Source organism: Carassius gibelio, chromosome A9 (assembly GCF_023724105.1).
Source record: "Carassius gibelio isolate Cgi1373 ecotype wild population from Czech Republic chromosome A9, carGib1.2-hapl.c, whole genome shotgun sequence".
NCBI classification, from domain to species: Eukaryota; Metazoa; Chordata; class Actinopteri; order Cypriniformes; family Cyprinidae; genus Carassius; species Carassius gibelio.
The window spans coordinates 25,528,657-25,553,485 of record NC_068379.1 but is presented as its reverse complement, the minus strand read 5'-3'; the positions used below and the strand labels follow the sequence as shown (position 1 = coordinate 25,553,485).

The following is a 24,829-nucleotide window of genomic DNA, read 5'->3' as shown; positions in this document are numbered from 1 at the left end:
ATGAACACTTGGTACACATTACATGTTCCTCTGGTCCTCATGCAGCTGTTCATGCTGTGAAAGCTGCTTATTTTTGTTGATTCCTAATTAGCCACCTTGTCAACAGAGGGCGGGGTTTGTCACACATGAGGGTCTGTGACCAGGCGACTTATGTAAGAATCGAACACAGCGTTGGGAACATGCACAATTGGGCACTCGGATGTGGGATATTGTGAGCAGGAGCTTCCCGTGGGTCTGTGTTCTTCCTTGGCTGAGATGCAGCTTCATACTCGGGTGTGTAATAATTCATGCTTTCACGTCTTTATGGAAGTCTTGTCTTGATCTTTACTCAAAGCATTTAAGAAGTTTTTTTAAATATTCATCGGATATATGCCAGGTTTGTGTTTGCTCACTGCGGCATGTGATGCTTCCAGGAAACATTGAACGCTGAAAATCTTAGTGTGGCACACTATTAAGGGCACTAGTGTGGCTGTACAGTATGTGACAGTTTAGTTGCACAACATTTGATTAATGTATTCAGTGCCTATGTAGTGCCTGCTGCAAATTAATACTAGCACTGTATTGCTTACTATAATAACCAATGCAGTGCTGTTTAGCATTTTTTATACAGCATATCAATATGCTCATGTCATATATATATATACTCATGTCTGGTATATATTTATATTTATATATATATATATATATATATATATATATATATATATATATATATATATATATTTTTTTTTTTTTTTTTTTACATTTTATTATTTAGTCCATATTTGATGATACATGATAGATGCTAAAATAGTTTCTGATGATTTAATGCAGTCTTGTTTAGACATTTTAAGAATAGTTTAAGTGTACTCTTTAGGGCTTCAGTATAAAAAAAAAAAATATTATGAAAGAGGTATATGATAAACAATCGTATTATGCCTACAAGTGCTATTTTAGTATCATTGAGATTTTTTTTCATTTTCTGTTTTCATTTTAGTTCATGTTTTAGTGTAATTTTGTTGCATTTTTGTCTTTTTTTTAAATGTCTATAATTTTTATTAATTTGTATTTCAGTTTTAGTTATCAAGTAAAACTTAATAAAAATGATAAAACACAGATGATCAGACATGTTTGTGGGCCAGCTTAATGAGAATATTCCTACACATCATAGCTATGATATGTTGAGCATGCAAGTGACTTTAGTCTGAATAAAGTGGACGACCCTTCAGGAAAGCCCAGGTTTCCTCTGCTAAATATGATACTGTGTTGCTGTTCAAAGCAACATGGTTCGTTTCTCTCAGTTGAATAGCTCTTTGCCTGCCGGCTCTTAGTCTTAAAATAGAAGCAACATCTTCAAATAATAATAATAATAATAATGTGCTGTTCAGCACAAGTGTTTGTGCCCGGGGCTTTCAGAGGCTTGATCTGTGATTGGCGGTGAATGAGACGAGTGAGTTCTGAAGAGTGCTGTCGTCTGAGCTGTGAATGGCACTGGCAGCACTGAGCGCTGAATGATCTGCAGTGTGTCTCTGTGAGTCTGACAGACAGAAGGAGGGATGGAGAGACAGATGGATGGACAGAGACAGACGGACAGACAGACAGACAGAGAGATGGACGGAGAGACAGACAGACAGAGAGAGAGACAGATGGATGGACGGACAGAATGAGACAGAGACAGACAGACAGACAGACAGAAAGACAGACAGAAAGACAGACAGATGGACAGACGGACAGAGAGACAGAGAGACAGACAGAGAGACGGACAGATGGACAGAGAGACAGACAGACAGACGGAAAGATGGACAGACGGACACAGAGACAGACAGACAGACAGACAGACGGACGGACGGACGGACGGACGGACGGACAGACAGACAGAGAGATGGACGGAGAGACAGACAGACAGAGAGAGAGACAGATGGATGGACGGACAGAATGAGACAGAGACAGACAGACAGTCAGACAGACAGACAGACAGACAGAAAGACAGACAGAAAGACAGACAGATGGACAGACGGACAGAGAGACAGAGAGACAGACAGAGAGACGGACAGATGGACAGAGAGACAGACGGACGGACGGACGGACGGACAGACAGACAGACGGACACAGAGACAGACGGACACAGAGACAGACAGACAGACAGACAGACAGACGGACAGACAGACAGATGGACAGAGAGACAGACAGACAGACAGACAGACAGACAGACAGAGAGACAGACAGAGAGACAGACAGACAGACAGACAGATGGACAGAGAGACAGACAGACAGACAGACAGACAGACAGACGGACAGAGAGACAGTCAGACAGACAGACAGACAGACAGACAGACAGACAGACGGACAGAGAGACAGACAGACAGAGAGACAGACAGACAGACAGACGGACAGAGAGACAGACAGACAGACAGACAGACGGACAGAGAGACAGATGGACAGAGAGACAGACGGACAGAGAGACAGACAGACAGATGGAAAGATGGACAGACGGACACAGAGACAGACAGAGAGACAGAGAGACAGACAGACAGACAGACAGACAGACAGACAGACGGACAGACAGACAGACAGACAGACAGACAGACAGACAGACGGACACAGAGACAGACAGAGAGACAGACAGATGGACAGATGGACGGACGGACAGACAGAGAGACAGACAGTTCAGTCTAACCCTTCCATTACAATGTCCACATCCTCTCTAAATAGGTTAATTACAGAATTAAATCTATTTGACCCATGGCGCATACACAATCCCCACATGAAGGGCTATATGTTCTATTCTCCTAGACACAAATCATTTTCAAGAATTGATTATATCCTGGTTAGTGCCCCTTTGCTTCAGTATATATCCAATATTGTTATATTGCCTATTTTGATTTCAGATCACTCTCCTATTATCTATAATATCACACCTGCTACAGCTCATGCTAAACCCCGTAGATGGCGCTTTAATGACTCACTGCTGTATGATACTACATTTATGGATCAACTCAAATCTGGGCTTACAGAATTTTTGGAAATTAATACGGATCATTGCTCAAACCCTCAGGTGTTATGGGAAGTTACTAAATGCTGTCTGCGAGGGAACTGCATTGGCTTTTACTTAAAGCGCTTTGGTCATCTTGAACGAGAAATAAAGTCTTTGGAGTATCAGCAGACCCAGTCTTTTTCAGAAGAGGCTGCTCAGAATGTTTTACTGTTGACAAAAGAATACGATAGCCTGTCAATGTCCAAAGCCGAGTTTATCATTCACAGAACTAATTTAAATTTAAGAATTTTATTCTACAATGTATTCTTCAGAGGTGGCTCTTGACAGACATGCATGCAAAACCTTTTTAGAGATCTTGAACCTGCCTAAATTACCAGAAGAGGACAGAAATCTTCTAGAAGAACCTCTAATGTTGGAGGAACTTCACAGTGCGGCCAAATCTCTTAAAAAAGGGAAATCCCTTATACTATCATGGTACACTTCATAGGGACCAGAACATAGCGCTTATCATTTTGTTACAAAATAAAAATAAAGACCCATTGAACTGTTCTAGTTACCGTCCAATATCTTTAATTAACAGTGATGTCAAAATTGTGGCAAAAGTCTTGGTTTCCCGGATTGAGCCCCTCATGGATATTTTGTTTCATTTTGAACGAACTGGATTTCTTAGAGGGCGGCTTGCTAAAGGACAATATGCGATGTTTATTGCACATCATCGAACATTCTCAAACATATACTAACACTTGCGCAGTTCTTTCCCTTTACGCGCTCAAAGCTTTTGACAGACTTCAGTGGGACTTACTATGGACAGTACTGGATCATTTTGGTTTCGGTCCCAAATTTAAATATGCCATTCAAACTCTTTATAGTAACCCAACAGCCTCTATTTCAACAGGCACTTATCAGTCTCTACCCTTTCCATTACAGAGGGGTTGTCGTCAAGGCTGTCCCCTATCACCAACTTCTTTTTGCACTTTTATTGGAACGCTTAGCCCAAGCTCTCAGGCAAAGCCAAGTTATTGCACCAATTACTTTATTTGGTTCTCAGCATTATATATCGTTGTATGCAGATTATATTATTCTATAACTTTCAGACTTGAAAAACTCTATACCTAATGTCTTAAAGTTATTCCATCACTTTAGCAGCATGTCTGGATACATGATAAATTGGGATAAATCCTACTTATTGGCCCTTAACAATATCTCTCAAAATCACTTCCCTTCCTAACAAAATTATGTCAAAATCGTGTAACAATATCATGTACTTATTCATTTTAAGATTATTCAACGCTTCTACTACGCACCTTACAAGCGATATCGCATGAAACTTATACCCAATCCATACTGCAGCTTCTGTAACACTGACACCACTGTTACATTTCAACATTTTGGGATCGCCAATGATTCAACCATTCTGGAAGTATGTGACTGTTATGTTACCTGATCGTACAGGTCTATATCTGGATCAGGACCCCTGTTTACTATTATTAAATGATGATTCAAAGTACCAGTTTTCTTTAGGTGACAAAAGAGTGTTGATGGCAGGGTTCACAGCTGCAAAAAAGCTATTTTACAGCAGTGGATAACTCCAGATACAAACCTGAAACAATTTTGGATAGTCTCTTTTCATTGTATAGTTTGCCTTGAGTGTACAATTGCAAAGATCAATAAGGCAAAAACCACTGTGAATACCTGGATGAATATAGCCTCTTGGAGAAATCACTAGCAATTTCTAAGTGAAAACTGAATCCTTCACCAAATTATTTTCATTATTTAAGCAAACTGGACACAGTCTTTGTTTTTGCATGCTGAAATAGTTAATTGCACAAAACAAGTCCATTCTTTTCTTCACCGATGTAATTCACAGATATAATTTGTGCTTGTCCGAATCTAATTTCCTTTATACTGAGATTATCTGCTGATTCTGGCCCTTGTTTCATGTGTTTTGTAACTAGAGGGATCAGATCTGGGCCAGCTGGATCAGCGCCTGCTTTAAATCTTGCAATCCTTCTCTATCAGTGTAGCGGACCATTTATAATTAGAGAGAAATTAGAGCGCTTCCGTATTCTGGAATCTTTGTTAAGTAGGACATTTTTCAAACCCTGTTCGAGGTGTTAGAGTCGAAAATGGAAATGAAATGGCTGTGCGTTGGGTTTCTGCTATCATTTAACACTACAGTCCTCTTTAAATGAACACACCACAGTTTACATAAGAGACACGCGGGCTTCACTCCAAAACCTTGTAGGCTGTGTTTGTTGGCAGCGATTAAATGCATCAACACAAAGTACTCAGAAAGGTGTATAAAGATGCCAAAACCAGCGGCCGCAGGCCAGAGATGACCTGTGATGACCTTTGGCTTGGTTCAGCATGTTACGTTGCAAGAGAAGGGGAAAATATGAAAAGAAGAAAAAGAAAATAAATAAGGTGTGCTTTTAAATGTAAATATTTATTGAAATGTGAACAAATTATATAAGTAAATTTAATTTAAAAAATAAACATTTTAAAAAAAATAATTTGTATCCACCATGCCATATTACAACAGGAGGGGAAAACTATGAAAAATCATGCCATTGAAGCACATTTATATTTTTGTTGTATTTTATTTACTTGTTTTTGTTTTTATGTTTGCATTTGGATTTTAAAAACAATATAAATACATTTAATTTAAAACATAATTAAAAAATGTTTCTAATGTATTTAAATTGTTTTAAATGAAATTTATTTTAATATAACATATTTGGATGTAATGCAGTATTTACTTTTAACCCATTATTATCAATCAATCCCCCATGCCTTATTGCAATGAAAAAATGAAAAGAAAAAAAAATATATATATATTTTTATATTTCTGTTTATTTTATATATATATATATATATATATATATATATATATATATATATATATATATATATATATATATAAACGCACAACAAAAACACTAACAAATGTTAAATGTAAAACAAAAACATGAAAGTAAATTGTATTTATTTTTTTTTTGTAATTATTATTTTTTTTTAATTATTTAAATCAATTATCGACTATCATATAAAACAAGTTTGATATTGATTGATATTTTTTGCCCTTTGTATTAAAATGTTTAAGCACCTCTGGTATATTGCATGAACTTTTTAGATGCTTTTGGTCATTTTTACTTTAGAGAGTTTTGTGTAACACTCATGTATAATGCATTATAAAACTATTCATTATGTACATTGTAATGCATCTTTTCAGAATTGTAACCAATTTGCAAATCAGTTGTTTGCTGTGTGTTTTAATACATTACACTTTCTAAAAGTGTAACAATGAATAGATATTATAACTGTGTTTACAATTATTCATGATATCTTACAGCGCTAATGCATTAAAATACTTTTATACTGCATTATGTATAAAGGCTTTAAGTAAAGTAACTTGACTCTAACTAACAGTAACGGCATTGAAATCAATTATGCATCGGGTTTCACGATCGCTGCTTATGTAGAGCGTTTCAGATGAGCTTTTATTTGAGTTAAGGTGCTGGTTATGCAGGCGATAGACGGCTCGAAGAGCTGTAAGAGTATCTCACCGTCACCTCACCTGGTTAATTTGATTGCTCAGGTAAGATGAGAAGCAGTAATGTCCACCTTCACAGAGACTCCATTAACCAGACGCATTAAGCTGGAGCTTTTGACCCGAATAATTCACCTAACACAATTCTAAAACCTCTCGTGTCTGATCAGATTTGCTCTCTGCCGGTTATCTGGGAGAAATGCCGGTTGATAAAATAGTCTGTTAGCAGCAGCAGCATTCAGAATGAGTTTTGCATGTTTGGTTTGGCATTTAGTCATGATGTGCTCTTTTGTTTGAATGTCGTTCGCTTCTTGCGCAGGACTTGTGATTTGTGTCTTTTGTCTTGTGAATGTTTCAGATGAGGCAGTTGAAGAAGACTGAATAATGGGGTGAATCATCGCTGCATCAGATAAAACGGCAGTCAGTGAAATCACCATAATAATAATCATCATCACAGATCATTTGTGCTCTATTCACACCGTCAGACTGCTGGAAACAACAAGACATCTAACATCTGACATACACCAGAACTTATTTGCATGGATATAGTTCTATTGCATTTTACGTTTTAGCTTAGGTTTTAGTTTTAGCTCTCAGTTGAATGTTGAACAAAACATCTTAAAAGTTAAGATATTGCATGACAACATTTACATTTTTAGTGCAATCTTCTAAATTTTCTTTGTAATTTGCAAATAAGCAACTTTTTTTTTTCAGTGCCACAGTTTGCATTGCTTCTGTGTTCATTTAACTTTGATCTGAGATACTGCACAAACACAGGTCAGATGACTTTTTCTATTATCTTTTTTCATGAAGTGTGCACTATTTCTGTATTATTTAATTTTTTTTGAAGTTTTAAATCAGTACACTACTAGATGAAAGTTTGCAATATCTATATCTATATATATATATATATATATATATATATATATATATATATATATATATATATATATATATATATATATATATATATATATAAATATATATATATATATATATATTTAAAACTATTAATCAGCAAAAATATTTTTTAACATTCATTTTAATAAGAACCATTATTAATAATTGTGCACAAATGATAATTGAGCAGTAAATCATCATATTATTCTGATTTCTGAAGATCATGTGACACTGAAGACTGGAGGAATGATGCTGAAAATACAGCTGTGCATCACAAAAATAAATTACACTTTAACACAGATTCACACAGAAAAGAGTTGTTTCAAATTGGAATAATATTTCTCTATTTTTACTGTATTTTTGATCAAATAAATGCAGCTTTAGCGAGCAGAAAAAAATTAAATAAAAAAAAATAATCCTTATTATTCCAAACTTTACGCTCATACTCTCCCTTAGTTTTATTATAAAATATCAACGCACTTATTCAGTCACTTGTTGATGGATTGAATTATATGAAATACTCTTTTAAAGGCAGGACCCGTTTGCACACATTACATTGGTCATCAGTGTCCTCAGCGCTCAAGATTTTGGGACGCCGGCCATCTAAAGCAGCTGGTCGTGGCTAAAGAGAAGGCGCCGCATTTCCTGCATCCCATATGTTTTTCAGGGCTTGCCGTGTTCATGCTCCTCTGAGTGATGGCACAAATCCCATTCATATTTTTATCTCAGCTCTCGCCTCACTGCGATCATCCAGCATTAACCTGGATAATTTGGTCATTGCTGCATGAATGCGTTTAATATTCATGCATTTGGTGGATGCATTTATCCAGAGAGATTTACAGTGTGTTCTTTTTCATTATGGTCAGATGGTGTTAAAATATTTACTTTGCAATGGTAGAAATGTCAATTTGCACTGCTTACTTTCCCTTACATCTGAGACAGACGGGCAAAGAGAGAGTAATGTGAATAATGCAGAGCGGGTTGAGTCCCAACATAGTCAAGATTTTGTTTAAGGCAAGGAACTCTAAGGTAAAACCATTGTTTGTTTGTTTTTTTGTTGTTTTTTTCATGCACTGGACAATTTGAAGAAGTTTTGCTTCTATAACATGGCGTCTTTTTTTTTTTTTTACTATAGGACGGAAAACATAGATAATGCACATTTAAGTGTTTATTGCACTTTATCTATTTGCACCTGTAGATTTCAAATACAATAAGTATCTTTAAAGCCTGCTTACATAAGCCAAAAACTATAATTTACAGTTTTATTTCTATCTTTATTCTGACGTTTTTTACTGAGGAGTTTGTTTAAATATCATTCAAAATTTCATGAAAATGTTTTTTTTTTCTTTTAGTTGTTGACAATATTTTTTTTTAATTTATGGAGTGATTTAAAAAAAAATGTACCTTGTAAAAACTTTTATCTCAAAGTCAGCAATTTTTATTAGAACATGGCTTTATCAAATGTTCAGATTTATCTTATAGAAATATATGCAAATAACTGCATATTAAATTACATATATTTTTTTTTTAGTTAGCTATTTAAATTATATGAAAATGAGGTGTTGCTTTAAAAATGTGCTTAAATAAATAAAAAATAATGCATGTTTTATTTCAAGCAATAAAAATGTTTTTTTTAATTGTCTTCATTTTTAGTTACCTGCAAATTTGCATATTTAAACAAAACATGTAAGAAAACTTGTGATTAATCCAGTAGGCAAAGTGATATATATTTCTTACATTTTTAATAATATAAATCTCACCTAAAGTGTCTTGTCTTAATGTGACAGCAAACCAAAATAAAATAAAACAGAATTCAGCTGAAAATCATAGATGTGTATATTGGCTGTTTTACAAAGACTTGCTTGACTTTTGAGTAAAAACATGTAGTGATAAAAGATTTTGGTCACACCGCCCACTGCATTTCACAAATACATCCATTCGTTGGTCTAGTGTTACAGCTTCCAGATTTATTAAACAAAGACTCATTCGTGAGCTAATGGCCCTTTTACAGATTTGTTGCTAAACCTGTGTGTAACTGCTCTTAGTATCATCTCATGCAGTGCGCTCACAGCCTCTCGCGCTCTTGCGTGGCTTGAAAGATTAATTGTAGCCCTTCGCGGTGCGCTGGAACATGTGTCGAGAATGATGGCGCTTCATCCCCGCCTCCTCCAGCCCACGGCTTCAATTAGCTAACGACGTGCAGCTCACGCTTCACAGACCGACAAATGCTAGATGATATAAAGAGTGAGCAATAGCTGGGCAACTAGCACTGATTAGATTAGTGAAATGCGAGAAGATGTGATGTAAAGTCCATTTGCCGGTTACCTGAGTGGCATGCAGAAACATAATGCCATTAAATTCACAATAAAATCTTATGCTGAGTGATAAAATAAAGATAGTAGGACACTGAGCTCCACATAAAGACCAACGGATGTATTTTGTTCAGAGACAGACCATGACGGGAAGCTTTATTAGCACTTAAGTTATGTAAGGAAATGAAGAGGTAAAGATATACATTAGGTGTGTGAATCATGCTTTGTGTGTTTTACTTCACATGCACCTGCAGAAGATGCTCAGAAATGTAGTTTTGCTCAAGTCTGCATCTCATAAACCAGTGCATCTTGTTTCCAGACAAGCATTATTGCTATTATCCATAAACAATACACAGAACGTGCACACATTAACTGTGTTTGCCTCTGCCGTAATCTTTGGCAAACCTTAATATCCTCCTGACATCATTCAAACATGAATTAAAGGCTAAATTAAATACTGAATGAATGAATGAATGAATGAATGAATGAATTTATCTCATGACTCAGGAGTAGGGGAAAACTGATATTACAGTATTTTGTTTTTCGGCTAAATGTTTTGTGATATGACAAAATACAGGAATGTTTTTTTTTTTTTTCACCGGATGACTTCAATAGGTATATTTGTAAAATAATAATAATAATAATAATAATAATAATAATAATAATACTAATAATAATAATAATAATAATAATAATAATAATAATAATAATAAATCAAATGTATAATGATTTGAAAAATATATATATATATATATATATATTCTGTATGACCAAAATATAAATTGTACTGTTAATATTACACACATTAACACTGTTCTTAACGCATTCAGTATGACTTTCAAATTTTACTGTAATAATATCACATCCAGTTTTTCTCTTCTCAGATGACGTGGCGTGTTGAAGTGTGAGGTGACTCAACTGTACCAGCCAACACTTTTAAATGATTACAGTGTGTAACTGGGTCATCCACATTTGCAGTAGTTCCTTCACTTGTAGCACTTTCTCCCATCAACCTTTTGTACTAGAAAGTCATTGTTCTCCTCCCACTAAATTACAGTTCCCGGGAGCCTTGAGAACTGTGACAACCACAGCATCGATGTTCCCGCGGAGGCCGATCATTTCCACAGTCTTTATTGCATTCAGATCCACTATGTGAAAATGTAAACCTCATGTCTCAGATGTTACTGTTATGAAAGAGGTCAGTCAGAGTTATGCAATCTGGACACCAGAGGAAACAAGTGTGATTTCATCACTTTATGTCCATAGAAATATCAGCATCTGCACCGAATTGCATATTTTTGCTCTGTTTGAGTATCTGAATAAATTTGAGCTGTTTTCCCCTCTCCATATTCTCACTATATCAGATTATTTGAGCCAAAAAAGCCTTATGGTCTTTATGGTTGAAATATATAGCTGAGTATTGTCAACATAAAAATGGAAACTAATCCCATATTTTCTGATAATAATACCAAAGGGCAACATATTTATTGAAAATAGCAGAGGGCCTAAGACAGATCCTTGTGGCACTCCATAATTTACTTCCATTAATTCAGATGATTTCCCATTTAAATTTACTGTATGGTGTGGATCAAATAATGATACAAAAAAGACATATGCAAGCTTAATATATGCAATAATATATTTATTGAAAATAGCAGAGGGCCTAAGACAGATCCTTGTGGCACTCCATTATTTACTGCCATTAGTTCAAATGATTTCCCATTTAAATTTACTGTATGTTGTGGATCAAATAACAATACAAAAAAAGACATATGTGTAACACATCATCAGACAGGGAATCCATTTTGCAGGCTTTATTGAAAGACTCGAGGTCGTACAGGCAGGGATCAGGACCAGCAAACACAACAGTAGAGATAACCAGAATCGTCGTCAAACACAGGCAGAAGTTCAGAGGTAACAGGCAAGATTCAGAGTCCAACAAACAATCCAAGGTCAAGTGGCAGGCAGCAAAGGTTCAAGAGACGGTAAACAAACAGAACTGGTAACAGGAAATCAAATACAGGAAATAACGCTTGGAAATGTCAGCCGGAGCAAAACAAGACTTCGCGTTTGATTGATGTGATTGTGCAGCTTATATAGCCGTACTAAAGAGCTGCACCTGTGTGGTGATCAGAGTCCAATGCACGGGGTAGATGGGAAGTGTAGTTGAGAGAGAGTGCATAAGAGTCAATATTCCGGAGATGGAGCCCTCTGCTGGCCAGTAATGGGAATCACGGGGTTCGTCTCCGTGACAGAGCCCCCTCCCTGCGAGCGACTCCTGGCGTGAGATGGTAGACGACGTCGGGGTCTGCCGCGTGGTCGAGGGGCCGGTCTCTCCGGATGTAACCGATGAAACTCTGTGATTAGGTTGGGGTCTAGTATGTCATCAGCATTGACCCAGGATTGTTCCTCCGGACCGTACCCCTCCCAGTCGACCAGATACTGCAGAATGCGTCCACGACGTCTGGAGTTAAGAAGTTCTCGCACCTGGTAAGTTTCCTCAGTCTCTATCTGGACGGGCTGGGGACTCTGCTCACGGGACCTCCCCTCTCCCTCTTCTCCAGGGGCAACAGCGGGCTTGAGCAGAGATACATGAAACGTAGGAGAGATGCGATAGGTGTCAGGTAATGCAAGACGGAATGACACAGGAGTGATCTGATGTGTAATTTTGAATGGACCCACGTACCTCGGACTCAACTTCTTGCAGGGTAGTCGAAGACGGAGATCTCGGGTAGAGAGCCACACCCATTGACCTGGTTGGTATACCGGCCCAGGACGCCGACGGTGGTCAGCCTGTTCCTTTTGACGACGGATGGCTCGTTGAAGGTGTACATGGGCTTGGTTCCAAGTCTCCTCACTGCGTTGCAGCCAGTCCGTGACGGCGGGTACGTCGGTGGGTTCCCCAGACCAGGGAAACATGGGAGGCTGATAGCCTAGGATGCATCTAAAGGGGGTGATACCAGTAGCTGGCTTGACCAGAGAGTTCTGTGCGTACTCAGCCCAAAGGAGGTACTGGGCCCAATCCTCTTGGTTGGAACTACAATAAGATCTCAGGAACCGGGTGAGTTCCTGATTGAGTCTTTCGACCTGACCGTTGGATTGAGGGTGGTAACCGGAGGTCAGACTCACGTTTACATTGAGGGCTTGGAAGAAGGCTTTCCAGAGATGAGACGTGAACTGAGGACCTCTATCGGAGACGATATCTTCAGGTAGTCCGTAGAGACGGAAGACCCAGTTACATAGTAGTTCAGCAGTTTGCAGAGCAGTAGGCAGTTTGGGCAGGGGAATAAGGCGGCAGGCTTTGGAGAATCGATCAATCACAGTAAGGATGACAGTGTTACCTTGAGAGACAGGTAGATCAGTGATAAAGTCTATTGCAATGTGGGACCAAGGTCGTTGTGGAATGGGGAGTGGTTGGAGTAATCCGGCTGGCAATTGGCGTGGAGTTTTGTGCGCATTACAGGTTTGGCATTGCTGGATGAAGGCAATGGTGTCTTTGGGCAATGATTCCCACCAGAACCGGTTCTGCAGCAGATGAATGGTGGCCGTGATACCTGGGTGGCCAGATGAGGGCAGACAGTGCGTGTGGTTGAGTATTTGATCGCGTAGAGTGGGTGGTACGTAAACCTTATCAGGAGGGCAAGTTGTTGGAGGTGCATGTTGAGAGTTGTGTTGCTGGATAAGCGTCATGATGTCCCATTGTACGGGTGCAATGATTACCTTGAAAGGGAGTATGGATTCAGGTTCGGATGAGATCTGTTCATCTTCGTGGATACGGGAAAGCGCATCTGCCTTAGTGTTCTTGGAGCCTGGACGGTAGGTAACTGAGAAGTCAAATCGGGAGAAGAACAGTGACCATCTGGCCTGCCGTGGATTGAGGCGCTTGGCTGAGCGCAAATACTCAAGGTTCTTATGATCGGTTAGTACGGAGAAAGGAAAGTTGGCCCCCTCCAGCCAGTGTCTCCACTCCTCGAAGGCCGCTTTCATAGCGAGAAGTTCACGGTCTCCAACGTCGTAGTTACGTTCAGCAGCATTGAGTTTGCGGGAGTAAAAGGCACATGGGTGGAGTTTAGCAGTAGAACTCTGGCGTTGGGAGAGAATAGCCCCGATACCAGTGTTGGAGGCATCCACCTCGACGAGAAACTGAAGAGATGGGTCAGGATGATGGAGTATGGGGGCGGTCACAAACCTTCTCTTTAGTTCCTGGAAAGCTTGAAGAGCAGCTTCAGCCCAGTGTAGCCGATGGGTTCCTTTCTTGACCATAGACGTGAGGGGACTAACCACAGAGCTGAAGTTCCTGATGAAACGGCGATAGAAATTAGCAAACCCCAGAAAGCGTTGGAGCTCCTTTAGTGTCCTTGGTACTGACCACTTGAGAACGGCATTGACTTTGCTCTCATCCATGGCGACCCCCTCTGGGCTGATGACGTACCCCAGGAAGGTGGTAGAGGTGGTATGGAATTCACACTTCTCCGCCTTTGCATAGAGTTGGTGTTCAATGAGTCTTTGCAGCACAGCTCTCACATGTTGGACATGTTCCTCCAGGGTATCTGAATAGATTAAGATATCGTCAATGTATATGATAACCGTTCTATTTAGCATGTCTCTGAAGATGTCATTGACAAAGGATTGGAAAACCGAAGGACTATTGACCAGTCCAAACGGCATCACCCGGTATTCGTAGTGCCCATTGGTGGTTGAGAAAGCTGTCTTCCACTCGTCCCCCTCCCTAATGCGGATGAGGTTGTATGCGCAGCGCAAATCCAATTTGGTGTAGTACTGTGCAGTACGTAGCTGTTCCAATGCAGAGGGCACCAGTGGTAGAGGATAGCGAAACTTTACTGTTATTTCATTGAGTCCACGATAATCGATGCAAGGACGCAGACCTCCATCCTTCTTGCGGACAAAGAAGAAGCCAGCTGAAGCAGGAGAGGTGGATGGACGTATGAACCCCTTCTCCAGCTCCTCCTTGATGTACTTGGCCATAGCTTCTGACTCGGGTAATGATAATGGGAATATTCGACCCCGGGGTGGTGATGAGCCTGGAATGAGATCAATGGCACAATCATGGCTGCGGTGTGGTGGTAATGTGTTTGCTTGTACCTTGCTGAAGGCGGTGACGAGATCGTGATACTCCTTGGGCAGATTGGGAATGCTGGTGGACTCCGGGTCTAATGTGACAACTTGTACCTTCATGGGAGAGATGGTCGAGAGGCATGATTTCTGACACTGGGAGCTCCATCTAAGAATTTGTCCCTCTCTCCACGACACCTGAGGATCATGCAGTCTGAGCCAGGGCAATCCCAAAATAACAGGGGTGTTAGATACAGGGAGCACGTAGAATTGAATGGTTTCTTGGTGTAGCAGACCGGTTAACATTTGCAGCTCTTGGGTGCGGTGAGTGATCAGTCCAGACCCTAGAGGGCGTCCATCTATTGTGGCTACAGACAGAGAATTAGTGCATGAAATTAAAGAGATGTTATTCCTTCTGGCAAATTCCTCAGAGATAAAGTTCCCAGCTGCTCCTGAGTCCAGTAGAGCAGTGGTGGCTACTCGAACCTTGTCGGTCTTGATTACCAGAGGGACTGACACACAGTTAAAAGGTACACTCACCGATTTCAGAGTGTGAGAAGAGCGACGAGAGGGGCAAGTGATTCGTAGATGTCCCGAAGCGCCACAGTAGAGACAGAGTCGGTTAACCCTGCGGCGGTGACGTTCCTCATCAGTCAGATGATAGGAGTTGATCTGCATAGGTTCTGTAGTTTCTGCGGGTCGCGTTACCGCAGCGGGGAAGAGGCGTTGAGCACTGACACGGCGAGAGCGTTGCAGATTATCAATGGTTATAGTCAGTGAGATAAGATCACTCAGAGTCCTCCCTTCATCACGGCAAGCGAGTTCGGTTTGCAGCTCGTGATTAAGCCCCTTACGAAACAATACCTTCAGCGTGTCACTCACCCATGACGTCTGAGCAGCCAAAGTACGAAAGTTCAAGGCATATTCCGCTGCTGTTAATCCTCCCTGCGACAGTTCAAGCAAACGCTCACCCGCTCCTTTCCCCTCTCGGGGGTGATCAAACACCTCACGGAATCGTATCAGAAAATCAGTGAAAGTGGTGAACGCCGTTCCATCCTCGTGCCATACAGCCGTTATCCATTCCAAAGCTCTTCCCGTTAATAATGAACACACGAAGGCGATCCTACCAGCATCAGTGGTGTAAAGGGTGGGTTGTTGTTCAACGAACAGCGAGCACTGTAGTAGGAAGCCCTTACACTTGGTAGAGTCCCCGTCAAATTTCTCCGGGTAAGCCAGTCGTGGATTAACGTGAGTTGGCGTTTCTGCCGTGTGGGAAGCGGTGACCGCTGCAGGTGGGGGTGACGTCACGGCAGTGCTGTGGAGGTTTTGAACAGCCTTTACCAGTTCTTCCGCGGTTGAAGTGAGACGATTCAATTGATGCTGGTTAGTAGCGATTTGACTTGCCTGGGCTACCATAGTAGCACACAGATGATCGTAAGCCGCTGGATTCGGTTTTGGCGAAGTCTTCTGTAACACATCATCAGACAGGGAATCCATTTTGCAGGCTTTATTGAAAGACTCGAGGTCGTACAGGCAGGGATCAGGACCAGCAAACACAACAGTAGAGATAACCAGAATCGTCGTCAAACACAGGCAGAAGTTCAGAGGTAACAGGCAAGATTCAGAGTCCAACAAACAATCCAAGGTCAAGTGGCAGGCAGCAAAGGTTCAAGAGACGGTAAACAAACAGAACTGGTAACAGGAAATCAAATACAGGAAATAACGCTTGGAAATGTCAGCCGGAGCAAAACAAGACTTCGCGTTTGATTGATGTGATTGTGCAGCTTATATAGCCGTACTAAAGAGCTGCACCTGTGTGGTGATCAGAGTCCAATGCACGGGGTAGATGGGAAGTGTAGTTGAGAGAGAGTGCATAAGAGTCAATATTCCGGAGATGGAGCCCTCTGCTGGCCAGTAATGGGAATCACGGGGTTCGTCTCCGTGACAATATGCAAGCTTTATATATATATATATATATATATATATATATATATATATATATATATATATAATTAAAAAATGTGATTTTTCTGAATGTTATTATGTTAACCCTTTACAGGGTTAAAAAAGTCAAGTCAGTTTTGAGTTCATCTTAACATTGTACTAATTTGATGTTTATCTCTGTCTTTCAGTCATCTCTCGCAGTCCAGTTCTTTGGAGGAAGTGCGAGCTGATGTGGATAAGTTTGTCCCTCCTGCACCACGAAAGATTGAAATGAGACGTGACCCGGTGCTCGGCTTCGGCTTCGTTGCAGGCAGCGAGAAACCAGTGGTGGTTCGATCAGTTACTCCAGGTATCCCAGCAGACCGAGATTAAACTAGTTCTTCTACATTTACTCATACATTTGAGTCATTTCATGCAACATTAGTCTCTTCTGCTCACCAAAGCTGAATTAATTTGATCAAACATACAGTGGAAAATTTGAAATATTATTACAATTTCAATCAGATGTTTTACTTGTGAATTTGATTTATTCCTGCTATCCTGAGTCACACACAGGTTTAATAGTCACTTCAAAGTCACGTGATCTTCAGAAATCATTTTAATATGCTGATTAACTGCAAAAGAAACATGTCTGATTAGTAACAATGTGCTGCTTCATATTTTAGTGGAAAATGTGATGCATTTTATTTTTCAGGATACTTTGATGAATAGAAACTTTGAAAGAACTTTTGTAACTTTATTTGCCAAATAAAGTTTTTTATTGCCAAAAACAAAGTGCATTATCATGATGCCTTTTGTTAGAATTCCATCTTTTAGAAAAATTAGTATAAAATAAACACAAATGTGATGTGTGTTTGTGATGATTGTGCAGGAGGGCCTTCAGAAGGGAAGCTGATCCCAGGAGACGAGATAGTGATGATAAATGAGGAGGCCGTGAGTTCGGCTCCACGGGAACGAGTCATTGACCTGGTCAGGTACTGAACTCAATCAACCTGCTACTTTCATTCTTCATCTACTACCGTGTTATTCAGCTGACAGAACAGCAGTTTCTTTCTGCAATAAGAGCACAGACTGTGGTCCCAAAAAGAGTCAGATATCATTGTATTAGATCAGGGTTTCCCAAAGTAACCTTGATTAAATCTCGAGAATTTCACTCTCTTATCGTCATCTTTCATTATTTTGTGCAGAAGTTGTAAGGAGTCCATCGTCCTGACCGTGGTGCAGCCGTACCCTGTAAGTCAACATACTGACTATGTTTTGCATGTAAGTTTGTCAGCACTTTGGCTAATTTGAAGATGCGGTTATCAACCAATAACACTGTGGTTAAATTCTTCAGAAGTCCACAGACAACACTAATCTAGAAGCCTGCAGATCACTCTTATTTTAGTTGTTATTCAGTGGTATACTATATATATATATATATATATATATATATATATATATATATATATATATATATATATATATATGTAGTTTTAATATTCAATGTTATTTATTAGTTTTAATAATTGTAATACTTATTTTATTTCAGCTAGTTGTTAAGGCACCATTTTTGTTAAATTTTGTTGTGCTTTGTCATTTTTATTAGTTATTTTTAATGCTGATATTGTATTATTCATTTGTATTTATTAGTTTAAATTACTTCAGCTTAGTTCAGTTAGTTTCCAAGGCACTATTTCTCCTTTTTGTTTCGGTTAAGGTTTTTTAAATACTATATTTCAGCTAACGTACTTTTTTGCATGGAGCAAAAATATATTTTTTATGCTTTTAGTTTTAGTTGTCGATAATAACCCTGCTGTGGATTCCATCTGGATCTGCTTATTATTTTCTGGCTCAGCTCTTAGGCAGAAGATAATGACTTGATAGCATTGATATTTCAGTAATTTTTACTGCTTTTGTTCCTCTGTTATTCCCATCCAGTCGCCCAAATCCGCCTTCATCAGTGCAGCTAAAAAGGCCAAGTTGAAATCCAATCCGGTCAAAGTGCGCTTTGCTGAAGAAGTCATTATTAACGGACAGATGCCTGTAAGTCAAAAATGTCACGTTTTGCTTAAAAAGCATGTCATATATCACAGTATTTACAGCTGCAAAGGATTTATTTAAAGTATAAAGATCTAAACTGTCTTTCAGAACCAATTTTACTTGCATAATCTAACATTTCTGAGTGAAAACTGGAAATTCAGTGAGAAGCACTTTAGGGTTTTGATTTTAATCATCTTGAGATTGATTGGATTGTGAAAAGTGGACGTTATGCACCAGAATGAAGTCCTGTGATTAGAACAAGAGGATTGATGTCGTCAGCCGGAAAGTGATTTAGCTCTAAAGCAAATTTTTGCATTGTGATGAAAGATTATGAAGATAGACGTTACTTAAATCAGTGTTCATTCATACTGTACGTCTTAATTAGTGGCACAACAAGAGGTTAATGATTATAAATATGCAGCCGCATGTGTTTTGTGCTGACATCATCACAGCGATGTGAATCACTGAGCGATCAGTGAACAGATGAAAGCCACTTTAGATGTGATTATTCAGGAGATGTTAGAAACATGACGGGGTGTTTTCATCCGCAGGAGACGGTGAAGGATACTTCTCTGCTATTCATGCCAAACGTCTTGAAGGTGTATCTGGAAAACGGACAAACAAAGTCCTTTAGGTTCGACAGCAACACCTCCATTAAGGTATTTACACACAGGATCACTTCTGATGCTCCATATCAGCAGAAATACTCTGCACACAGTATAGATGGTGTATTAAAATGTTATGGTGGCAAGCAAATTTTATTATTTATCAAAGATGCATTCAACTGAACAGAAGTAACCGTTAAGAAATGTATAATTTTATAAAAGGTTTCTATTTCAAATAAACTGCTGTTCATCTGTGAACCCTGAAAAATAAAATACATCACAGTGTCCACAAAAATATTGATCTGCACAGCTGTGTTCAACACAGATAATAATCAGAAATGTTTCTAAACAGTAAATCATCATATTATTCTGATTTCTGAAGATCATGTGACACCGAAGACTGGAGGAATGATGCTGAAAATACAGCCGTGCATCACAGAAATAAATTACAGTTTACTGTATATTAAAATAGAAACCAGATATTTTAAATTGTAATAATATTTAACAATTTACTCTATTTTTTTATTAAATAAATGCAGCCTGCATGGGTGAGCCCCCCAAAAACTCTTACCGAGCTCAAACTTTTAAAAAGCAGTGTATTTTATGCAATATTTCTTTGAAAGTAGATCAAACATATTTGAAAAAGTATAACTGACAAGTTTCATAATAGACAAAATGTTTAAACGTATGCATTAATGCAAATATTAGTTTCAAAATGAATCCTTCTGACTTGATTGCAGCTAGATTATATAACATTTTGAAATACTGTGTAATCTACCTACAATTATATATGTATATGTGTATATAATGTTTGTTCATTTGTTAGGCCATTTCTAACGCCGTTAGCATGTGACGTGTTGTTGGTGTCGAACATGAATAAGAGTTGTTCTTCTGTTTGAAAGGATGTTATTCAGACCCTGCAAGAGAAGCTGTCTATTAAAAGCATTGAGCACTTCTCTCTGATGCTGGAGCACAAGACTGAATCATCTGCAACAAAGCTAATGCTTCTGCACGAGCAGGAGATGCTAACGCAGGTTTGTCGAGCTGGTGAATGATGTTTCTGAGTGCCACAGAAGAAAGAATGCATGATGAGAGAATAAACAGAGAAACCCAGAGAAATACATGGATGTATGATTGTTTTTTAGGTGACGCAAAGGCCGGGCTCACATAAGATGAAATGCTTTTTCCGCATCAGTTTCCTTCCAAAAGATCCGGTGGATCTTCTCCGGAGAGACGCTGTTGCGTTCGATTACCTCTACGTTCAGGTAACACATCTTTTGAAATGTAGTCTTTTATAACTGAACACCGAATGCTTCCCATTCTTTTCCTCAGAAAAATCTCCATATTATTCAGCCTGATTTATCAGAAACCAGTAATGAATTCATATCAGATTTAGTTTGTTTATCAGGTTTACATTTAACGTTATTTATTGAGTTTCTTTATACAGTGTTTGTGTCATTAGAAGATGCAGTGTAATATAAAATAAGCGTAATATGTAGTTTCCATTTTAATTTTTTGTTGAAGCTTCAGTAATTTTATTTAGTTTTTGTCTTTTTAGTAGTATTTGCATTTTTTTTAAATATATATAGTTTTTATTCATTTTTATTTCAGTTTTAGTTTTATTCATTTTAGTACATCAACTAAAACTAACTTAAATTAAGCAATGTTGCCATATTTTTATCTGAAATATGATTGAAAATGAAAATGTAATGTTTAAAGTTTAAGTTAAATTTCAGTCAGCATATGCATCTTAAATTGCTCCTGTAAATTGTAGGAAAAATGTCTTGTTTGTCATGTAGCCCTTCTTGGTGTTGTGATATTAAAGGAATAGTTCACCCAAAATTAAATTTTTCTCACCTTCAGGCCATCCAGGGATGAGTTTCTTTCTTCGTCAGATTTGGAGAAATGTAGCATTGCATCAGTGTCTCAGAAGTGGATGCTCTGTGGTGAATGGGTGCCGTCAGAATGAACAAATCCAGAACAAATCCAGCATTAAGATGTTTTTAACTTCAAACCATTGATTCCAGTTAAAATATAGTAAATTAAATTAAAATATAATAGTCCGTAATCCATAATAACGCTTTCTCCAGTGAAAAATTGTTCTGGTCTGAATCAGGAGAGAAATCTGCACAGATCAAGCAGCGTTTAAACAGATCTAAACTAATATGTGAGAGACAACTCAAGTATTATTATGGATTATGGACTTATATTTTAGCTAGAAGCAGCAGTTTGAAGTTAAAAACGTCTTAATGTTGGATTTTTTTCATCTTTTGTCTTCTCATGCCATTAACTGATGGACTGGAGTGATGTGGATTATTGGGATGTTTTTATCAGACTCTCATTCTGACGGCACCCATTCACTGCAGAGCATCCACTGAAGAGACACTGATGCAATGCTACATTTCTACAAACCTGAAACAAACTCATCCTAATCTGGGATGGTCTAACGGGGGTCATTTTCTGTTTGTTTCAGTTTGTAACGCGCTAAATCAGGCTGTGTGTTTGTTCTGGTTGTCAGAGCTGTAAGGACGTGGTTCAGGAGCGTTTCGGCTCTGAGCTCAAATACGACACGGCGCTTCGCCTGGCTGCTCTCCAGATGTACATCCTGACGCTCAGCACCAAACAAACACAGAAAGTCTCGCTGAAATACATTGAGTGAGTGTTCAGCGCTCGTGGAGAAACTGTTTTTACTTGCCCCTCATGTTGTTCCAAACACAAATACACAAAAACTGAATTATATTATGAGCTTTCATGCAGCTTTTTTTCTGCAGAATGACTCAAAGTCAAAACGCAGTAACAGCATTTCAGAAATGTGTTTTATTTGTCAAGCACTTAAAATGACTTTTGCTCATATTAGCTGTCTCTACAGTGCTTTTTATGTTGTTGTTGTTTTTTAAATGTATAAATAGTCATCAACTTTCAATAAAAAAAACTGTGTTTGTGTTTCACCAAAGAAGGAAAATGATTGGGATTAGATCTTGTCTCTACAGAAAGGAGTGGGGTCTGGCGCAGTTCCTGCCTCCAGCGGTTCTGTGCAGCATGAAAGAGAAGAACATCAAGAAAGCGCTCACACACATCCTGAAAACCAACCAGAACCTGGTGCCTCCTGGCAAAAAGGTGAAGAAACTTTCATATGAAAAATGAATTAAAATCGATCTTTTCAGCTGCCTTTGAAAACCCTGATTCCTCAACGCATGATACAATGTGGATTAGGATTTACGCGATTCTCAATACAGCACTCATAGCAAAGACTAATAGTGTATACTGTTGAATATAACACTTTATTTAAAAAATGTTTGGAATATGCAAAAAGACTGGTATTTAAATATATAAATTGTATGGATGAAAAATAATGACAAATGTCTTTGAAACAAAAAAGCATGCTGAATCGCTCTAACTGAAAAAAAAAAACGAGCAAGGCAGTTGTGATCTTGGCAGTGTTTGTGTTCGTTATCATGTTGGAAAACTGCCATTGTGCCCAGTTTCTGAAAGGAAGGCGTCATGTTCTGCTTCTGGAATCCATGTTTCCGTCAGTGAAGCGCAGGGAAGACACAGTTGTCTTGGTTCTCCTCACCAGGGAGTCAACACACATTCTGGACACCACCTGAGCACAAACAAGCCTATCTTAGTTTCATCAGACCACGGGACATGGTTCTAGTAAGTCTCGCTCTTGGACAGGTCGTCTTCTTGTGATCCAGCTTCAGAAGAGGCTTCCTTCTGGGACGACGGCCGTGCAAACCGACTTGTTCCAGTGTGTGGCCAATGGTCTGAGCACTGACTGTAACCTCTAAAGCAATGCCTGCATATATATATATATATATATAAAGTTGTATATAATAATGCATTATTTTTCAGTTAGTGCAATTCAACATGCTTTTTTGTTTCTAAGAATTTGTCATTATTTTTCTTCCATAAAATTGCGTGTATGTATCAATCAATAAGTCAGTTTAAAATTAATATGTGTATGTGCATGTTCATTTTTAGTATTTATGTGTGCTTATATATCAAAAACTGTATAAAAAAGATTATTTGTTATAATGTATGTGATGTATAAGGAGATTAAATATTCAGTTAATTGAAAACCAAGATAAAAATGTAACCAACAATCAGATATAATGTACTGCATTATATTTTATGTTATTGTATATATTGCACTATTATAATATTATTATAAAGCATTTTGTAAGCACAGTCTAAACCTGTTGGACTTGTTTTTCCCAGAGGCACATATTCAAAAGCAGAAGAAAGAGTGCTCTATTTCTGATATTTACACTTTCTGTTCCCTAATTCTGCTGGGATTTGTGCTGTGTGTTGAAGCTGACGGCGTTGCAGGCGAAGGTCCACTACCTGAAATATCTGAGTGATCTCCGGCTGTACGGAGGACAAGTGTTCAAGTCCACGCTGGTCGTAAGTGCAAAGATTCGCATTCTCAGAGCTGTCATTACATCCGCAGCCGAGAGCTTTCAGGGCACATCCAGATGTTTAAAGGTACAGGTGTATTTCAGAAAGGTTCAAACATCCTTTGAGCTGATTCAGGCCAATACACTATATATTAATTCCCTTGCATATGAAGTTTATGAAATCTATTTATTTATTTATTGCCGTTATTTCAGTTTTTCTTTAAGAAAATTATTTATATTTATTTTATTTATCTTGTTAATAAAATAATTTAATTATAAACAAATCAATAATGATTTACATTGAAATTTTGTTTCTAGCTTAAGTATATATTTTTTTTTTCATTTCTGTTTTGTAAAGAAAATTTAATAAAATTGTTGTTGTTGTTGTTGTTGTTAAAAATTGTTAAATTATATAATTATATTATATATGTTATAAATAATAAAAAATTATAAATAATGTTTCACACTATTTTCTTTTTCTAGTATAAGAAGTATGATTTATTTTTCTAGTATGTTGTTATTTCTCTAGTTTAAAAATATTTCTAATATTTTTATATTATTGATATATAGCTTGTGAAGCATATGATTTGTTTTAGTTTTGCTGTTTTATAATGAAAATATGATTTCTAATCATTAATCATTGATATAATAATAAATATAGAAATAATAATATCAGAATTAATAATATTAATTATATATTTTTGTTAAATATCAGATTATAAACATCAATATTTTACAGTATTTTCATGTGTGTGAAGTTTTGATTTATTTTGATTTAATTAGTTTTACAGTTAATTATATTTAGTAAATAGAACTTGGTTTCTGGTTTTCATTAGAAAAAAAATTATTAAATTATAAACAAATAAAAAAAAAATCACTGTATTTTTGTGTTTTAGCATCATTTTCTATCTGATTTCTGTATGATTAGTTTTTGCTATTTTTCTTCAGTAAAGATAACTATGCAACCATTATAGATTTTAGATTTACATATACTCCTCTCTATTATAACTAGCACTCATTTAAATAATAATAAAAATGTGTTGTTTTAG

General features: G+C 37.9%; 2 protein-coding genes across 6 annotated transcripts in view; both read left to right on the top strand.

Annotated features, from left to right (window-relative positions):
- LOC128020240 (nuclear factor 7, ovary) overlaps positions 1–24,829 on the top strand; it is a 257,606-nt gene that overhangs the window by 146,789 nt on the left and 85,988 nt on the right. The gene's annotated exons all lie outside the window — the stretch shown is intronic.
- Positions 1–24,829, top strand: part of LOC128020228 (FERM and PDZ domain-containing protein 4) — a 54,459-nt gene that overhangs the window by 19,957 nt on the left and 9,673 nt on the right. The window contains exons 1-12 of one of the 3 annotated variants that reach the window (XM_052607007.1): positions 176–273; positions 6,883–6,944; positions 16,942–17,102; positions 17,625–17,727; positions 17,941–17,986; positions 18,674–18,778; positions 19,327–19,434; positions 20,283–20,414; positions 20,526–20,645; positions 21,899–22,035; positions 22,371–22,497; positions 23,698–23,787. In XM_052607007.1, coding sequence (XP_052462967.1) covers positions 17,024–17,102; positions 17,625–17,727; positions 17,941–17,986; positions 18,674–18,778; positions 19,327–19,434; positions 20,283–20,414; positions 20,526–20,645; positions 21,899–22,035; positions 22,371–22,497; positions 23,698–23,787 — 1,047 coding nt within the window. In that variant the 5' untranslated portion in view covers positions 176–273; positions 6,883–6,944; positions 16,942–17,023. Of the gene's footprint in view, positions 1–175; positions 274–6,882; positions 6,945–16,941; positions 17,103–17,624; positions 17,728–17,940; positions 17,987–18,673; positions 18,779–19,326; positions 19,435–20,282; positions 20,415–20,525; positions 20,646–21,898; positions 22,036–22,370; positions 22,498–23,697; positions 23,788–24,829 lie in introns of those variants that run through there. The other 2 variants (XM_052607006.1, XM_052607005.1) reach the window with 2 other exon arrangements.